The sequence below is a fragment of the Lissotriton vulgaris genome, chromosome 5, assembly GCF_964263255.1.
Source record: "Lissotriton vulgaris chromosome 5, aLisVul1.2, whole genome shotgun sequence".
Lineage (NCBI taxonomy): Eukaryota > Metazoa > Chordata > Amphibia > Caudata > Salamandridae > Lissotriton > Lissotriton vulgaris.
The window spans coordinates 1,491,554,029-1,491,572,109 of record NC_141693.1 but is presented as its reverse complement, the minus strand read 5'-3'; the positions used below and the strand labels follow the sequence as shown (position 1 = coordinate 1,491,572,109).

Here is an 18,081-nt window from a genome sequence, read left to right as displayed (position 1 = left end):
TCCTGCAAGAGAGCGCAGCAGAGGCGGAACGGAGAGAACACAGTGAGTGTAACATACACACCCACAAGGGGCCTACAGCAAGCCCAGAGACCACGTGAGTTGGTACACACACCGGCACGACTAGGCTCCACCAGCAGCAAGAACACAGAGCTCACCACGAAGGCACAGCTAACACCAGCCCACATAGGCAACAACCACCGCAGCCCGTACCGCAGGCAACATATGCAGCGTGGACCGTTAAGAGGCACATAAGGGTCCCAGCCGAGATCACAGCACCCCATATCTCACCGGGACAGAGCACAGCGCTGGATACCCCAAACTCATCCAGAGATAAGGAAGGGAGTCCTGCGCCCCCGCAAGCAAGCAGCACAGAAGAGAGGAAAGCCCCAGGGAGTCCACCAGGAGGAGTTGCCATACAGCCAGTTCCGGTCCAGCGCGAAAGGGTGAAAATGTGCACGCAAACGTCATCCCTCGCCAACCTGATCCCTTTCCTACCCAAAAGAGGTGAGCCAGCGATGCCTTGGGAGGACTGGAAGCGGTACTTTTTTAACTACCTGTTGGCTCTGGAAGACGAGGGAGAAGGCGAGTACTCCAGTGCGAGGAGGAAAAGAATACTGCTACACAACCTAGGCCCAGAGGGAATCAGAGTCTACGACAACCTAGTAAAGAAAACCAGGCTTCCAAACGACACAGATGAGTTCCAACACGCGCTAGAAGATTTGGATTCACACTACTGCCCGGTGGTGTGTATAGCAATAGACAGGTGCAATTTTTTTCAAAGAAAACAAAGCAGCAGCTAATCAATAGATGAATATGTAGCAGCACTGCAGAAACTAGTGGTAACGTGCAAATTTGGCACACTGCACGACGAGCTCATCAGGGACCAGATCATTATGCACACCGCAAATACAGCGATCCAGGAGAAACTGTGGGTAAACAAAGACGCCCCTCTAAAGGAAGTCGTAGCACTAGTAAAGAAGGCAAAACTATCCAAGAGGTGTGCTGAAGCAGTGAAAAGGGAGAGCCTCAACAAAACTCCTGTAAGCAAGGTGATGGACAGAAGCAAACAAGAAGTAAACCAGCAGTCTGCACAATCGAATGCCAAGTTCCAGAAGAGGTACCCTCAGAGACCCACGAGAATGCAAAGGCCACATGGAGAAGGTAAAAACAACTGCTACAGATGCTGGAGCCAAACACATGCCAGCCACGATAAAGGGTGCCCAGCGTTCAAGGCAAAATGCTCTTTCTGTGGGATAATAGGGCACTACGAAAAGGTGTGTAGGCGGAAATTCAAGAGATCAGAAGTGAAGTACGTAGCCCAAGTGACGGACAAAGAAGAAGCACCCCAAGAACAAGAAGAAGAGGAGGGAGTCTTATGTGTCAACGGCCAGGTGCTAGGAATAAATTGTGCAAGGTCCAAGAAACCTGCGTTACAAATGGAAATCGGAGGAGTGTCGATTAATATAGTGGCGGATTCAGGCTCTCCATATACCATTGTTAAACGAACAGTATGGGAAAGAGACTTTGAACCACAGGTAAACCGGGACCTACAACCAGCGAACATACACCCAGTCACATACACCGGCGAACCTCTACCTATGGTAGGGTATTGCACCCTCAAGTTCGAGTTAAAAGGAAGAGCGGCAGAAGGGAAGCTCTACGTTGCCGAGAAGGAACCGTCGGTCCTAGGATGGATAGACCAAAGCGTGTTAGGGATCCAACTTAACCCAGAAGGGACCACGCAAGTGATAATGACAGACACAGCACAGGCGTACGAAGAAGAGGCGTGGAAGGAAGAGTACCCAGAGGTCTCCAAGGGAACGATTGGTCGGATGTCGAAATTCTCACACAAGATATACCTAAAGGCGGGAGCACAATCAGTAAGCCACAAAGTTCGCAACATCCCCTTTAGGAGCAGTGAGGCCGTACGGGGGAGCTCCAACGATTGGAAAAAAATTGAGTAATTGAGGCCATCGACAGCGCTGAATGGCTTGCACTACTGGTGGTCGCACAGAAGCCCAATGGGAAGGTGCGATATGCATGGATTTGAGACAACTCAACGAGAACATTGTGGTGGACAAGTTCCCGCTGCCCCGGATTAACGAGATGCTGGCTAAAACCAAAGGGGTAAAATGGTTCTCCACTGTGGATCTCACATCCGCGTACCACCAAATCACCCTCCATCCTTCATGCAGCCACCTAACATCGTTCATAACACCCTTCGGATGCTATAAATTCCTGAGAATGCCATTTTGGTTGGCATCAGCAAAGTGGAAGGCGTGCAGTACTTCCAAGACGACATTCTCATAATGGGCAAATCAAAGAGTGATCACGATGCAAAACTGCAAGCAGTTCTAACCATCCTAGCGCAAAACGGTCTCACTGCAAAGTGAGGGAAATGCAAGTTCGGAGTGGGATCAGTGACATACTTAGGTCATGAGATCAGTGGAAAAGGAATCAAACCGAAACGAGCAAACGTAACTGCCATCAGGGAAGCACTTACACCGAAAAAGAAGGAAGAAGTCCGCTCTTTCCTGGGCATGGCTGAATTTTACAGCAAGTTCGTTCCCCACTTTGTATCCAAAACACATCACTTAAGACAACTATTAAAAGAGAAGAACACCTTTAAGTGGACATAAGAAGAAAAGAGGGAGTTTGAACTATTGAAAAAGGACATTTGTGCAGCCATGCCCCTCAAGGGTTTCGACCAGACTGCCTTATCTATACTGACCACTGATGCCAGCGACAAAGGACTAGGGGCAGTTTTAATGCAGACGTCCCAGGAAGGAGAGGTTAACACTGTCAGTTTTGTCTCCAGATCCCTAGCTCCGAACGAGGAGAAATTCAGTGTTATAGAAATGGAAATGTTGGCTACAGTGTGGGCCATGGAACGGTTCAGACAATTCTTATGGGGTTCAAAGTTCTTACTTCGCACGGATCACAAGCCACTGGTGAAAGTCTTGACCTCGAGTGGGCATGCACACACGACGCCACAGATAGCGAAAATTACGTTAAGACTACTTGATTATGTCTACGATGTGGAATATATCCCTGGGACAAGGAACAAGGTAGCAGATTTCTTGAGTCGAGCAGCTGCCATGGAACCTGCTGCGGAACAAGAACCCTCAGAGTGGGAAGGCTACACAGTGGCACTTTTGCAAGACAACGAAGGCGTGATCAGCAGTCGAGAATGGGAAGATGCGTACTGCAAGGACGAGACCTTGAATATGGTGAAGAGCTATGTGACACAAGGATGGCCAGACAAAAAGCACCTGGACAGCCAGCTGAGGACGTATTGGGAGGTTTGGGAGGAATTATCCATAGGGGACAATCCAGTGTTCCTGCTCTGAGTGGACAAGGTAATACCTCCACAACCATTAATAGATCATCTTCTAGCTATCCTCCATGAGGGACACCTCTGAATAATGAAGACAAAGGCCAGGGCGAAACAAGCGTATTGGTGGCCGGCAATGGACAATCAAAAAGAGAAACATGTTAGGATGTGCGAGAGTTGGAGCCGGGCGGACAAAGCGCAAGTCCTGCTACGTCCACCCCTAGGAAAGTTCACGTGTCCCACAAGCCCGTGGGAAATGCTTTCTGTGGACATCTTGGGACCCATACTGGACACCAACGGGGTACCAAAATACGCATAGTACTGCTAGATAGGTACACCAAGTGGCCAGAAGTAGACATTTGTGAGGAAGCCGACATGGATGCCATACTATCCTTCCTCACAACCACTTTCTTGAGGGAAGGTACAAAGTTATCACGAGCGACAACGGTCCACAATTCAATTCAGCCAAGTGGAACGCGTTCAGGGACCGCAACGGTATAGAGGTCAAGCACACCCCTGTGTATCATCCGGCGGGAAACGGACTACCAGAGAGGTTCAACAGGGTGATAATGGGCTCTGTGCAAGCAGCAATAAGTGAAGGCAAAGACTGGGAGAAAGAACTCCAAAAGATGCTGTGGGAATATCGCATTACGCCGGCCAACACAGGGTACAGCCCATTTAAAGTACTCAGAGGGCGAGACCCGTTCACAAAGGACAACCTAGCATGCAAACAACTGGTGGTCCAAAGTAAATGGTCTCCGGCTGTTGTACGGTGCAACATGGACAGGGCACAAGCCTTGTACACGGAGCACTATAATAAATGGCGTAACGTGAAAGAAGTGACCTTGGAGAAGGGAGAATGGGTGAGAGTGAAACAGGCAATGTTTAAGAAGAAGGGCGACAGCAAGTTGCTAAGCGACGGCAAAGTGTGGTCGCAAGATAGAATGGCACGATGCAACAAAGTCATGAAGTGGGAAAGCTGGGAAGAAAGAAGTACAACTCCTGCGGAGGAAGGACCAGAAGTGGGAAGGACACTAAAGTCTGGAAGAATCGAACAAGACACCAACGTCAGTGAGCAGGACGAAGAGCTGTACGATCCAGAGGAGCAGGAAGGGGAAGGAATAGCCTTTTCAATCACGCCTTGCAGCCAGGGTACCGAGATGAAGGAAGGAGAGCAGAGGATAAGAGTGAAGGGGAGCGCCAGCTCTCCATGCAGCGACAAGTGTATGAGAGGTAGCCCCATGAACACCCGTACCAGGTTGGGCAGGCTGGTCAAGGCACCCAAGAGGTTTGAAGACTATAACATGGAGACCAATTATTACCTGTGACTCTATCTAACCCTGTAGCCCAGCGTTTGCTTAAGCATGCGCCTATATTGTTATATATTGTGTTGTAGTGTTAAAGGGGGGAGATATGTTGTGACGCGCTCTAGTTGTTGGGCGCGTGCACCACGTCATCGCGTGTACGTGCAGGCGGCCATGTTGGATTTGCCGCGACCCGCGTTACGAGTGGAAAGCTTTCCCGGCGCTCGGGAATGTAAGCTTAATAAAGCTTAATTTAAACTTACACGCGAGTCTGTGTTTAATTGCAGCGGAAGAGCTATAGCTTCCTCCTTTGCTCCGTGCCATCACCTCCATCCACATCATCAAAGCGGACCTCAAATCTCTTCTATTCCAAAGACACTTTGAGAACTAATTCCCTCCTTCTCAGACCTCGCCAGGAAGTTTAGTCATTGTAAATTTGTCATATATATATATATTTTTGTTTGTACATTCTGTGCTTGCTGCGTTTGATATTGAGTTCCTTTTGCCTGCGTTGTTTTTTTTCTATAGCCTGCTATTTTTGTTCGTTCCATTTTTTGTAAAAGTTTTCTCATGTAACGTAACTGGTTCTATTGTACAGTGGTCTGACACCTTCGGGTAAAGTCCGCGCTTTATAAAAATGCATTAAATAAATAAAAATAAAATAAATAAAAATCGCGAAGGTGGCTGCTGCTGTCTTGAGCAGCCAATGCAAGGACTGAAAAGTCCAGTCAGCTTGCCGTGACACCTGTAGACTGCTCTGACAGCCTACTTCCTGCCTTCTCTCAGACGCGGTATCTAAAGGCAGCTAGAACCTATCCAAGCGGGAGTCTCGCTCCGCTGTATCGGGGCCGGTAACTATAACAAACTATCCCTCTCCACAAGCAACACAAACCAGCTCGCCACCTTTCATGTCGGCGTTTGTGACGTCCCCATCTTTTCGTTCTGGGTCAATCGGGCGGTCTCTTCCGGGGCAGCGGGAATGACCACTTCCGGGGAGGTTGGGACATCTTTTCCTGACAAGTGTAGTCTTTTCCTTTTCCCATCCCATTAAGCTTCTTTTTCAATTGGAATCTAAATGGAGTTGGGTATGCATCTAGGCTATCGTGGGACTGCACCTACTTCCTCGACTGTGGTAACGCTCTAGCGTTAGCGCACTAGTGTTCCGCTAGGCGGAACAGGAAACAGGGGAAACGGAAACGGAAGGCGGCCATCTTCGGTCATTGGCGCCGACCGTTTCAAGGAATCAGTTGTGCATCCCCGGCGCTCCGTCCATTAATAAAGAATCTTCTACCCTCACCAGTTGCAGTCTTCATTAAATGATTTTACAATGGCGACGAGGCTTCCGTTTTGACACAGAACCCCCGGACATATTGCAGAAGAGCAATAGCAGTCGAGGAATCGAGCGTGCTAGCAACAGAGGCAGACCACACAAGGACGGAGCGTGGCAGAGGGCTACACCTGACAACTCGAGGAGCGCACCCCAGCCTGAGGTACACTGGATGTTCAGGCAGTGGAGGTAGGCCTGCAAGCGGCGCCCTGGACACCGAGCACCACAGCAGCTCGAGCGAGCGAGCGTAGCGACAGTGCCCGCGCAAACAGGGGGTGACCTGAAGAGCAGTGGGAACACCGCCCCAAGGAGAATAAGACCTGCCAGGCAAGCTGGCGGAACAGAGAGAGGGCAGAGGGGAGTCATCCACCGCTCGCTCTGAAGAGATAACAGACGCCCATGCGGTAAGAGGGGCAGAGGCGCAGACACTACCCACCCCTTCCCAAGCTCAGCTAGGAGAAGATAGCGAGAGTGACCCTGAAGAGGGGGACCCAACCAAGCAGAACGCTCCAGGCAGCCCCCAAGGGAAGACAGTCTCTGTCCAACCGTCCAGGAACAGAGCGGGAAGAATGGCGGTGCACTCGTCATCCCTCACGCAACTAGTACCGTTCCTAACCAATCCAGGGGAACCGGAGAGGCTTTGGGAGGACTGGAAAAGGTATTTCCTTAACTACCTCGACGCGCTAGAGGAAGAGGCAGGCGCCCCATACTCCAGCAAAAGAAGAAAAAAAATCCTGCTACACAACCTGGGCCCGGAAGGGATCAGAATCTACGACACCATCGTGAAGGTGGAAAGAGATGCCGGAGACACTGATGTCTTCAACCACGCCATAGCCGACCTAGATGCGCACTTCCGGCCGGTGGTGTGTGTCGCGATAGACCGGTACAATTTTTTCCAAAGGAAGCAAAAGAGCAGCGAGACGGTCGATGAATATGTAGTTGCCCTGCAAAAACTTGCCATCTCATGCAAATTCGGCGCACTACACGACGATCTAATCCGAGACCAAATCATCATGCACACGTCGAGCGCCCATGTCCAGGAAAAACTATGGGTGAACGGAGATGCCCCGCTCAAAGAAATCTGGGCCATGGTCAAGAAAGCTGAACTGTCAAAACGCTGCGCCCAAGCAGCAAAGAAAGAAACAGGAGGTACGCAGTCGGTGTGCCAGATATCGACACGACAAAGAGGGGACCGCCCAAAGCAAAAGGAGCCGCCGAAACATCCAGATGGCAGGAAGCAGAAGTCCACCAATCCCACAGACCAGAGAGGGAATAAGGGAGGACGTCCGAGCTGCTACCGATGTGGGAGCGTCAACCATCTGGGGAATGACAAGGCATGCCCGGCGTTCCGGGCAAAGTGCTCGTTTTGCGGAATATTTGGTCATTACGAGAAAGTGTGTCGCCGGAAACCGAAAGGAGCTACAGTGAAGTTCGTTGACCGAGAGCAGCAAGACGACACCAACGAGTCTGAAGAAACGGATGACCAGGAGGAAATCCTGTACATAGATGTCCAGGTATTGGAGATGGACGACTCAGGAAATGACAAGCCCCGATTAGACATGCACATCGGAGGGATACCGTTGGAGATGATAGCGGACAGCGGAGCTCCCATCTCAATAATTCAGAGGAAGGTATGGGAAGACAAATTTGTGTCCACACATGGAGAAAGACTATGTCCCATGGACTTGCGCCCAGTTACATACACCGGGCAAAAGATCCCAATGTTGGGGTACTGTCCTTTGACGTTCGAGTTCAGGGACCGCCAAGCCGTGTGCAAACTGTACATAGCAGAGAAAGGCCCATCGGTGCTGAGCTGGAGAGACCAGGGTGCTTTGGGGATCCAGTTGAATCCGGGAGGAATCGAGAAAATCCTGCTAATGGACATGGAGAAGAGAGACGACGTGGAGTCTTGGAAGAGGGCGTACCCAAGAGTATTTAATGGACAAATCGGGGAGCTGGCGAGATACAAGCACCTAATCAAGCTGAAGGAAGGAGCAACGCCAGTGGTGCACAAAGTGAGGAACATCCCGTTCAGGAGCAGAGAAGCAGTACAACAAGAGCTGGACAGACTTGAGAAAGAAGGGGTGATAAGAGCCATAGAAAGTGCAGAGTGGCTTTCTCCCTTGGTGGTAGCTCAAAAACCCAACGGCAAAGTCAGGCTATGCGTGGACCTGAGGGAATTGAACAAAAATATCCTTATCGACAAATTCCCCCTACCACGCATAAACGAGATGTTGTCGAAGACCAAGAACATCAAATGGTTTTCAACGGTGGATCTGTCGTCGGCCTACCATCAGGTCAAGCTACACCCCTCCTGTACACACCTCACCTCCTTCATCACACCATTCGGGTGTTATGAATTCTTAAGGATGCCGTTCGGGTTAGCTTCAGCAGCCGCGGTCTTCCAAAAGATGATGCACAAATTGCTGAAAGGAGTCGTCGACGTTCAATTCTTTCAAGATGACATCCTTGTCATGGGGAAGTCCATGCACGACCACAATGAGAAGCTCCACAAAGTGTTCAAGATTCTACAGGACAACGGGCTGACAGCCGAATGGTCGAAATGCAGATTGGGAGTGAAATCAGTCACCTATCTAGGCCACGAAATAAGTGAAGATGGGATCAGGCCCAAAACTGCCAACATGAAGGCCATTCAAGATGCGCCCACCCCGTGCAAGAAGGAGGACGTTCGGTCATTCTTAGGAATGGCCGAATACTACAGCAAGTTTGTGCCACAATTCGCTTCCAAGACGCACCACCTTCGACAGCTGCTCAAAGAGAAGAATAGATTCCAGTGGGGTCAGGCTGAACATGAAGAGTTCGAAACGCTAAAGAAAGAGATGAGTGCTACCATCCCACTCCAGGGATTCGATCCCCAAGCAGAGTCAATCCTCACGACGGACGCAAGTGACCGAGGACTGGGGGCAGTCCTAATGCAGAAAACTGAAAAGGGGGAGATGCACACTGTCAGCTTCGCATCCAGATCCTTAGCCCCCAACGAAGAAAAGTTCAGCGTGGTGGAAAAGGAGATGCTAGCAGTAGTGTGGGCCATGGAGAGATTCCGTCAGTACCTGTGGGGAGCGAGATTCTTAGTAAGAACTGATCACAAGCCCTTAGTCCGAGTTTTGACATCTAGTGGTCATGCGCATGCCACGCCTAGGATTGCAAAAATGACTCTGCGCCTGTTAGACTTTATGTACGACGTGGAACACATCCCCGGGCCACAGAACAAAGTAGCGGACTTTTTGAGCAGGGCAGCGGCCATGGAAGCTGGGAATGACCAAGAGGACCAAGAATGGGAAGGCTATGTGGTCGCCACTATCGAAGAAGCAGAAAAAGCAATAAGTAAGCAAGAGTGGGAGGAGGCGTACAAAGAAGATACTGATTTGGAAGCCATCAGAGGCTATGTTGTCCACGGATGGCCGGAGAAAAGACATCTAAGAGAAGAGCTCCGAAGGTACTGGGAAGTCAGAGAGGAACTATCGCTGGCCGAGGACTCCATCTTCATGATGAGAGGTGACAAGGTGATACCCCCTAAGGGCGTTCTGGAACATCTGATGGGCTTACTACACGAAGGACACCAGGGCATCACAAAGACCAAAGCCCTGGCCAGGCAAGCTTATTGGTGGCCGGCCATCGATATGCAAGTTGAAAGGCACGTGAGACAGTGCGAATCTTGTGCCAAGGCAGACAAATCTCAAAATCTAATCAGACCACCTCTTGGAAAATTCCCCATACCAGATGGACCGTGGGAAATGCTATCAGTGGACATTTTAGGACCTGTCCTAAACAAAGCAGGTACTCAGAAATATGTTGTAGCTTTGGTGGACAAATTCTCCAAATGGCCGGAAATTGAAATAAGAGAAAACATGGACACGGAGGCGGTGGTGAACTTCCTACAGTCCACGTTCCTAAGAGAAGGTATTCCGAAGATCATCATTAGTGATAATGGTCCTCAGTTCACTTCGACTAAATGGACAACCTTCACCGAAAGGAATGGGATAGAAGTGAAGCACCCACCCATCTACCATCCCGCGGGAAATGGCCAAGTGGAGCGGTTTAACCGCGTGATCATGGGAACCATCCAAGCCGCCATCAACGACGGATTAGATTGGGAGAAGGAGCTGGAAAAAATGATCTGGGCATACCGGATTACGCCTGGCAGCACCGGGTACAGCCCCTTCAAGGTCTTGAGGGGGAGAGAAGCGTTCACAAAGGACAATCAGGCGTGGAGGAAGTTAGTGGTACAGAGCAGATGGTCTCCAGCAGTGGTAAAAAGGAACCTGGAAAGAGCACAGGAGATCTATACAACACACTTCAATAAGAACCACAAAGTGAAGAGAGCAGAGTTAGAGAAAGGGGACTGGGTAAGAGTCAAACTAGCAGTCCACAAGAAGAAGGGTGAAAGCAAGTTCTCGCCACCATTACAAGTTTTGGAACCGTACGACCGATCGGCTTTGCTGAGCGACGGAAAGGTATGGTCGCAGGACAGGATGGCAAGGTGCAGCATGACAATCAAAGAGGAATGTGAAGGGGAAGATGGTCCAGAGTACGTCGAAGAAGAAAGTAGCAGAGAAAGTAATGTGTACGTAGAAGAAGGACAGCAGGAAGTAACCGAGGATAACAATGGCGCAGGGAAGCAAGAAGGACAGCGGAGCGAACGGAAGGGAGAGAGGAATAAGGATATAGCAGACAAGAGTGGTAATCAAGGTGAGGAAGGCATGGAACAAGAGTGCAGAGAGGGAGCGATGAAGGTGAGAACCAGAGTGGGAAGAGAAGTGAAGACACCTGAGAGGTTCAAGGACTTTAACATGGACTGGAAGTAAGGACTTTTATTGTTGATTCAATTTGTAGCAAAGGGGGGAGATATGTGGTAACGCTCTAGCGTTAGCGCACTAGTGTTCCGCTAGGCGGAACAGGAAACAGGGGAAACGGAAACGGAAGGCGGCCATCTTCGGTCATTGGCGCCGACCGTTTCAAGGAATCAGTTGTGCATCCCCGGCGCTCCGTCCATTAATAAAGAATCTTCTACCCTCACCAGTTGCAGTCTTCATTAAATGATTTTACATCGACCACTACATTTGCTTTCTTACAATTGTTCATTGCTTTCGGGTCTTGAAATATTTGCAGTCGAATTTGCAAGTTTCATGGACGCATTCAGAGGGGTATTGTCAGCCGTCGGTAGATCACAGGTCCGTTCTGTGTGCGCATTCGCAAATGCCTGATTGTGCGCGGGAGGGGACAGAGTTGTAGAATGTGAGACCTGGGGAAGGAGGTGAGAGGATGATGAATGGTACGAATTGGTTGTGACGTTCTACAGAACTGGGTGAAACATTCTAGATGTAATTACTGTACAAAGCCAAAGTTTTGAACTAGTTGAGAGGGGAATTTAGATGACAATTCTGGGGGAGTTGTAATTGCCTTTAAATACCGCTTACTACCCCTGACAGAGGCGTCGAAGAGGTTTTCAGTGACTAGCACGCTACTCCGGTACCCAAACAGGATTAGTGGGGAATTAGTATAGGGAAACATGAAATTAATTTTAGCGGTGGACATGTGAGTCTGTAAAGTAACACACAGTGAATGCTTGTAGAGGTTACTTTATTGATTGTAAATACGACACACCGGGCAGCGCTCCGGTAACTAGCTCAAACTCCTTGACAGCTGCAACTGTCACTTTTTGGATTAACTGTCAGATAAGCCTACACGCCATCTCACGTAAAGTATGCTAATGGGGTCGCGCGGCAGGACGGAAGCATGAAAGGGACAATACAAGAGGGAAGGGTACCTACGTCACAAGTATGCAAATGTAGCGTGGCGCGAGAGGGACAGGAACAGGAACAGGAACAGGAAGGGTGAAAGCAGATTAGTAAGAGTGTCATCGTAACAGAGTCTGTTAGTTGGATTTAAAAGGATAGTGGATGGACAGAGAGCGAAGAGTCTACAACGTTTTTTGGAGATCATAATAAGTATCTGAGATGAGGCATGCATAAGACACAGAAAGCTAAAATAAAGATAATGGTTTTAAAATCCTAGAAAATTCTACCTGAATCAGAAATAGTTGCATGTTTTATTATATCATTTAAGGCAAGTGAGGTCAGAAATAAGTGAGATTGTGTATGGCAAGTGATGTGAACAATAAGCAAGACCAAGGACGCTAGGTTTAGGAAGGTATTTGGGGCACGACAACCCCCAAGGAAAAGTAGTCTTCGCTTGATAGTTGGGTCTGTAAAGTTGCTGTTGGTTTTTCTCCTCCTTAAAATATGGGTTTAACTAGTTAATTTTTGGGGCAGGTGCTTACAAATATATAGTCACTGATTTACAAAGTAGCAAATCTGCCACCCTAGAAGCATTCCTAAGAAATGGTGCAGATTTACCTTTTTGGGAAATTTACAAACATTGGGAGTAGGCTTGGAAAGCTGCACCAGTCTCAGGTTAACAGGTTTTCTAGTGGCAATCTTATGTGTCTTTGTGGTCGTGTGATATTTTTGTATTTTACAATTTCCAAAACACAGATTGTACAAAAAGTAAATTTTCTCACGGGAAAGGTCATTTTGCAGTTGTTTTTTTCCTCCACATGGAAAATATTTTTGTGCATACATAAACCCTTTCCTAAGGGCCCCGCAAACTTATGGGGCATTCTGTTACCCTTCCCACCCTGAAATTTACTCCAGCACTCTTTTCAGGAGCAAATTTATCACCATTTCCATGGTGAGAAAGGGTCAGACAGTAGTTTGAGAATGCTCACAATATTTTGGCATTCCCAAACTGTCAAGGCAGATCTTGGTTGACTCTCCCACTTCTATCACTGTTTTACTACTTCAGAATTGTATGAAATTGTGACCCCCAATGATGCCGTAAATGCCAATTATCCTTTGGTTGATGCTTGACAGGTATATATTTTGAATTAAAAAATTGTCGCTTTAAGAATTGGGCCTACAATTTTAATGTAGTAATTGACAGAGAAGTACAATGTAATTATCAATGTCTTTAATTTCTGTTTTTTGGGGTGGGGGAATGGTAAAAGCAGTCAAAAAGCTGAATCCGCAAGGTTCTTGCCTCATGAGTGCTGTACACCTCAATCACACCCTCCACAACATTTTTTGTTGGGAAATTTTAGATTACGCCCCATTTCCAAATGTAACTAAGCTACGGCCCTGATCTAGACTCCATAAAGCAGACAACGTTTTGGATTGTTTAATCAGGTTTTTATAGACATTTTCCGTGTGTTGTTTCTGTTTCAGTTCTCTTAATTTCGCCAAATGACAGTTATTCTTCTGCTCATTTGCAGTGATGAATACCAAGCTGAAAGAGGGCAGAAAACGACTGTGTTCAAGTGCACAAAGGAATGAACACAAAAAACTGCTGTTTTCGGAGTCAGTCCAATGCGAGCCTCTGTGCAGTGGGCCTGCTGCTGAAGCAGTGGATTGCCAGGGAAGCAACCATAGAGCAGGCCAACTACCTCTCAATAGCAATCATTTTGACGTTCATCTGCTAAATCGTGCCCAACGTCGTACAAAGACATCCCTGGTTTGGAACTTTTTTCACATTGATCCTCTGTATATCTGCCGGGCCACCTGCAACATCTGCCTTAAGAGTGTGAGCCGGGGCCAGCGTATCAATCAGCTTGGCACTTCAACGCTGCAGCGGCACTTGCAGTCCAAACATCCCTTGGAGTGGGTGCTGGCTTGCCAGGCAGAAATCAGTGCTGGCTGTGAAACGGCAGATCAACACTTGAACTTCAGTGCATCAGAATTGCTCACCAGTTTGGCAAAAATCAGAAAGTTGGTCCCCAATGATCAAGCTCATCTGGAAGAATTTCATGCTCCGGGTAAGTCAACTTTCTGTGCACCAGAGCCCCCACATTTCTCGAACAGTAATGTTAGCTGTCAAGAGCCAAAGCCAACTTATCATACACATTTGAAAGAAGACCCTGTGACTCAAAACAGTCAAACCCCTCTTAAGTTGAAAAACAGGGAATTAATAATAATGCAGACAAATGAAGAGTCGTATCAAAATGTAACACAAGTAGGACATATAAGCACTTTTTCTACTCATTTTTTACCAGGTGACTTAGACGGATATCTTTTTGTTCATAATAATTCTTTTAATTCATTACAGGCCCCTCGAAAACAAACCAAGAGAAATAAGTCTCACGTCTGGAAGTGTTTTCCTTGTTGATCCCAGGTATTTCTATAAAGCAATATGTGTGGTGTGTAGTAGCAGTGTGAGCAGAGGACGCCCGGGTACCCAGCTTGGCACATCCACACTACAGCGCCATCTCGTATCCAAGCGTCCAGTGCACGTGGCTAACAAAAGCAGTTTTGAGTCAGACCTATCTGAAAATCCTCTCACATTCTCAGTGCCACGTCTTACAGTCGAGTCGAGTAGAAACCAGTACTTCATTTGTACCTGAAGGAATGGAAATGGACTCCACTGATCAGAAATCAGTTAAACAATATGTTGACAAACTACCTGAAGAGCAATAGGAACCCTGGCTAAAAGAAATCATTAAGCCTGAACCGATTTTTTTAAACTGTGCACAGAAGAAAGAGCGTTATGGTGGTGCTCTGCTCATAGAGCAGAGGCACTGCACAAACAAGAACCCCAAGCCAGAACCCTCATTGTTGCCAAACTGTGCTGCGGACAACAACACAGTTTGTGTCGCTACATTACAAACACAACAAATGCATTGGACTAGTGAAAACATCAAATTGGGACTTGCAGATGTCTTAGAGGCCCCGCAGAGTAGGGAAAAGCGCACTCGCGCAGGCAGTAAGGCACTTAGAGGGGCCTCACATCTTCCCTTTCGCCCGGGGCCTCAGAAGGCCTCAGAAGGCCTAGGACCGGCTCTGGTGAAGCCAAAGTGCAGCACTGGACTAAAGATCATTCCAAACCTGAGCCTGTATCCCTGACGAACTGTTCAGACAAAGTGGGACTTTATGTTGGCAGATTGTGCATCGAACGAGGGAACTGAACTAGACAGACCCCCAATTCAGAGCCTCTATCACTATCAAGCATTGTAAACAAAAAGATGGTTTGCATTGGCAGACCACACAGAAAAAAGAAACACATCAGGCTCTTGAAATCTCTGAGAAAGGACGTGTATTTTTTCCATTTTTGGACGGGCTGAGAATGATCCTTTGAGTTTGTCATGCTACAACAACAAACTTCCTTGATAGTAGTGGCTTTGATAAGGAACGTTTTCTAAATAAGAGCTGCACACTGCCCAGTAAACAATGTGCGCATAGTAGCTGAACGGTCAAAGCGCAAGAAGTTGCCTGTGTGGTTATTGGTCTCCATCGACCCCAAGTTTTCCAGCAGTTCTATCTGCAATGTTTGTGGTAAAAGTGTCAGCAGACGCCGGCCAGGCACACTGCTTGGGACGTCTACCTTACAGAGACACTTGGTGTTCAAGCACCGTACACACTGGGACTGTGCTAACAAGGGTGTGCAGGAAGTAGAGTCCAGTGGCGAACCAGCCAGAAATCCCCATCCTAAATATGACCAGAATCACCAAGGTAAGGCTGTGCGTAGACTAAGGGAATTTGGACCACCGGGGCAGGTGAAGAAGGTACAGCCAACTTCTAAAAGAAAGAAAAGAAACCGATGGGTAGGACAGAGAGGAATGTACCTGCCTAAAAGACAATTCCAGTCTAAGAAGTGTTTAAAAGCAGTTGATTGTTCAGCCAGTGCTATGCGTAATACTGAGGTACTGTTAGTCTATGATGTCTGCAAACGTGGGAAAGTTACAGAGGTCTGTAGCAACGGTGTTCCTCTTCATCCAAAATGGACCAAGCGTCTTTCCTCTCCAGTGTGGAACTTCTACATTGACCCTGAATGTATCTCCCATGCCATTTGCATTGTCTGCAAACGTAGTGTCAGTCGAGGGAAGGTGGGTACACAGCTTGGGACATCCACACTTCAGCGGCATCTTTTGGCGAAGTATCCTATGTTATGGAAGTTGGTGTTATGAACAAAGAAGAGGACAGGGTATAACGCGAGGCCTGCAACAAGAGTCTATCACTGTATCCCATTATTTCACCCAGACTTCTATTTGGAGCCAAGGAAAAGCCAGGGAAATGGATAATTGTCCCCTGCAAAACGGTCTTTTTGTTTGAAAATAAAATATTAAATGGACGTTTAAAGTGGATTTTAAATGTTTTTGTTGTGCAACTATTCTTGCTTTCAAGTCTGTATCCCTGTCTTTTTAGATGCTTCTCCTGTTTACTGTAGGCCTTTTCTTGGGATCCTAAGGCAGGTAGTGGTTTCTGTGCAATATCTTGTGCGAATACTGCAATTTACCAGAGGTATCCCAAGGTTACCAATACAGCTGCAGTCTAATTGGATAGCCAAGGTAATCCCATAGGTTCCTTTTACTCTCTGAGCATGCAAATTCAAACAGTCACGGTGTAATTTGGGAGGTGGTAGTGGTTAGAAACACAAGCCGTATACCACAATAAGTAAATAAACATAGACACAAGTGTCCTCGTTACGATGTGGTTTGGACGGTTACGGTCTGAAGCGCATCTTCTGCTGCAGTTCTATCGACGCACAAGGATTCGTGCGGTCAGAGGTAGCAGTCGGATTGAGCGGCCAACGCGATCTGTCGGAAACTCCTCATAATCTCTTAAGGACGGCGTTCCTGCCATCAGGCTTATGATGTTGGTTTCCGACAGCCTTTCCATGTTGGCCTTTCCGACATGAAAAGGCTGTTGGAAAGCGACATTGGGAGCCCCTAGCAGGGCCGCCTTCGCTCCTGGCCGTCTGTGGCTGGGCCATGTTCAGGGGGGCACCATAGGTGCCCCCATAAACATCCCTGTACTGTGCGACAGGCACCACGCGGTGCCTGCCACAGGGTGTAGGGATGTTCCCAAACACTCATTTCTCGATAGGAGCCCCACCTCGCTCCCGCCTCCCGGCTGACCCTCCCACCCACGGAAACCATAGGACGTCCTCACACCCTCCTAAGCTGTGACCGTCCTGTCCTGGACACGAATGGCCGCTCCCCTGCCTCCTCCTGCGAAGACCTGGTATCGTAGAGCCTAACTCCGCAGATTTCTCATCGTAGCGCTGTCTGCTAACTTGTGATTGTAGCGCCTGACTCTACCTCTGCATTTACCCTCGTAGCGCTTTTGTGCAGACCATCTCCTATTTATTAGCGCTTGACTGCTCTGTCTATGCTTCAACCATTGTGCCTGCATTGCTAGTACTTCACATCGCTAGCGCGCACTTCCTGGCTGTACTTATCAGAATTACTTGGTTCTTTCAAAAGCGCCTCCGTTTCGCTTGTTGTTGTTGCTGCCATTTTGGGTGCATCCCCTGGCCCTTCCCCCACCTCGCTCCCGCCTCCCGGCTGACTCTCCCACGCTCCGCCCCCCTCCACTCTCCATTTATGGCCAATGCCCCCACGCGCAGCGTCCACGCGCTACGACCGCGCCGAAGGTGCGCCAAAGGTAAGCCCGTCTACGCCCGTCCGCGCCTGGACCGCGCCCAGCGCCAGACCCCCTGGTCCTCGTGATGCCCACCCCTCCCGTATTACTTACGCTGCCACGACCCTCCTAGCCCTTAACCCCGGCCGTTCCCCCAACTGCGTCCAAGCCGCTCCTGGACACACCCATGGACCCTTCTCTTGCAACTCCTGCAAGTTCGACGGCACCAAGAACTACTCCTCATCTACGAACACACAACAGATATCCGACCCCAACCACCTACAATGCATCCTGCTCAACATCCGCTCGGTCCACAGGCACGCCATCGACCTCTGGAATCTACTAGACACCATCTCTCCGGACGTCGCCTTCCTAACAGAAACATGGATGAACGCCACATCAGCCCCAGACATCACCATTGCCATCCCGGAAGGCTATAAAATCATTCGCAAGGACCGTACCGGCCAAACAGGAGGAGGCATCGCTATCGTCCATAAGAAATCCATCCGCATCTCAACCAGCTCAGACGTCAATCTCGCCAACACTGAACACCTTCATTTCCTGATCCACATCGACCCCAAGACCACACTCAGAGGCACCCTCCTTTACAGGCCACCAGGACCCCGCGCACAATTTAGCGAAGACATCACGGACTTCATCACTCCACACGCGCTCCCCTCCGAG

General features: G+C 48.7%; 2 protein-coding genes across 2 annotated transcripts; both read left to right on the top strand.

The window, feature by feature from the left end:
- Positions 1–11,033: 11,033 nt before the first annotated feature.
- On the top strand, positions 11,034–14,342 carry ZBED2 (zinc finger BED-type containing 2). Its single transcript, XM_086920381.1, has 3 exons — positions 11,034–11,157; positions 13,257–13,796; positions 14,087–14,342. Exons 2-3 carry the CDS (start codon positions 13,259–13,261, stop codon positions 14,113–14,115), a joined length of 567 nt encoding a protein of 188 aa, XP_086776507.1. The 5' UTR covers positions 11,034–11,157; positions 13,257–13,258; the 3' UTR covers positions 14,116–14,342.
- A 657-nt stretch (positions 14,343–14,999) lies between these two features.
- LOC147712818 (zinc finger BED domain-containing protein 6-like) lies at positions 15,000–16,101 on the top strand. The gene is made up of 2 exons (XM_086919716.1): positions 15,000–15,070; positions 15,182–16,101. Exons 1-2 carry the CDS (start codon positions 15,000–15,002, stop codon positions 15,939–15,941), a joined length of 831 nt encoding a protein of 276 aa, XP_086775842.1. The 3' UTR covers positions 15,942–16,101.
- Positions 16,102–18,081: the final 1,980 nt, after the last annotated feature.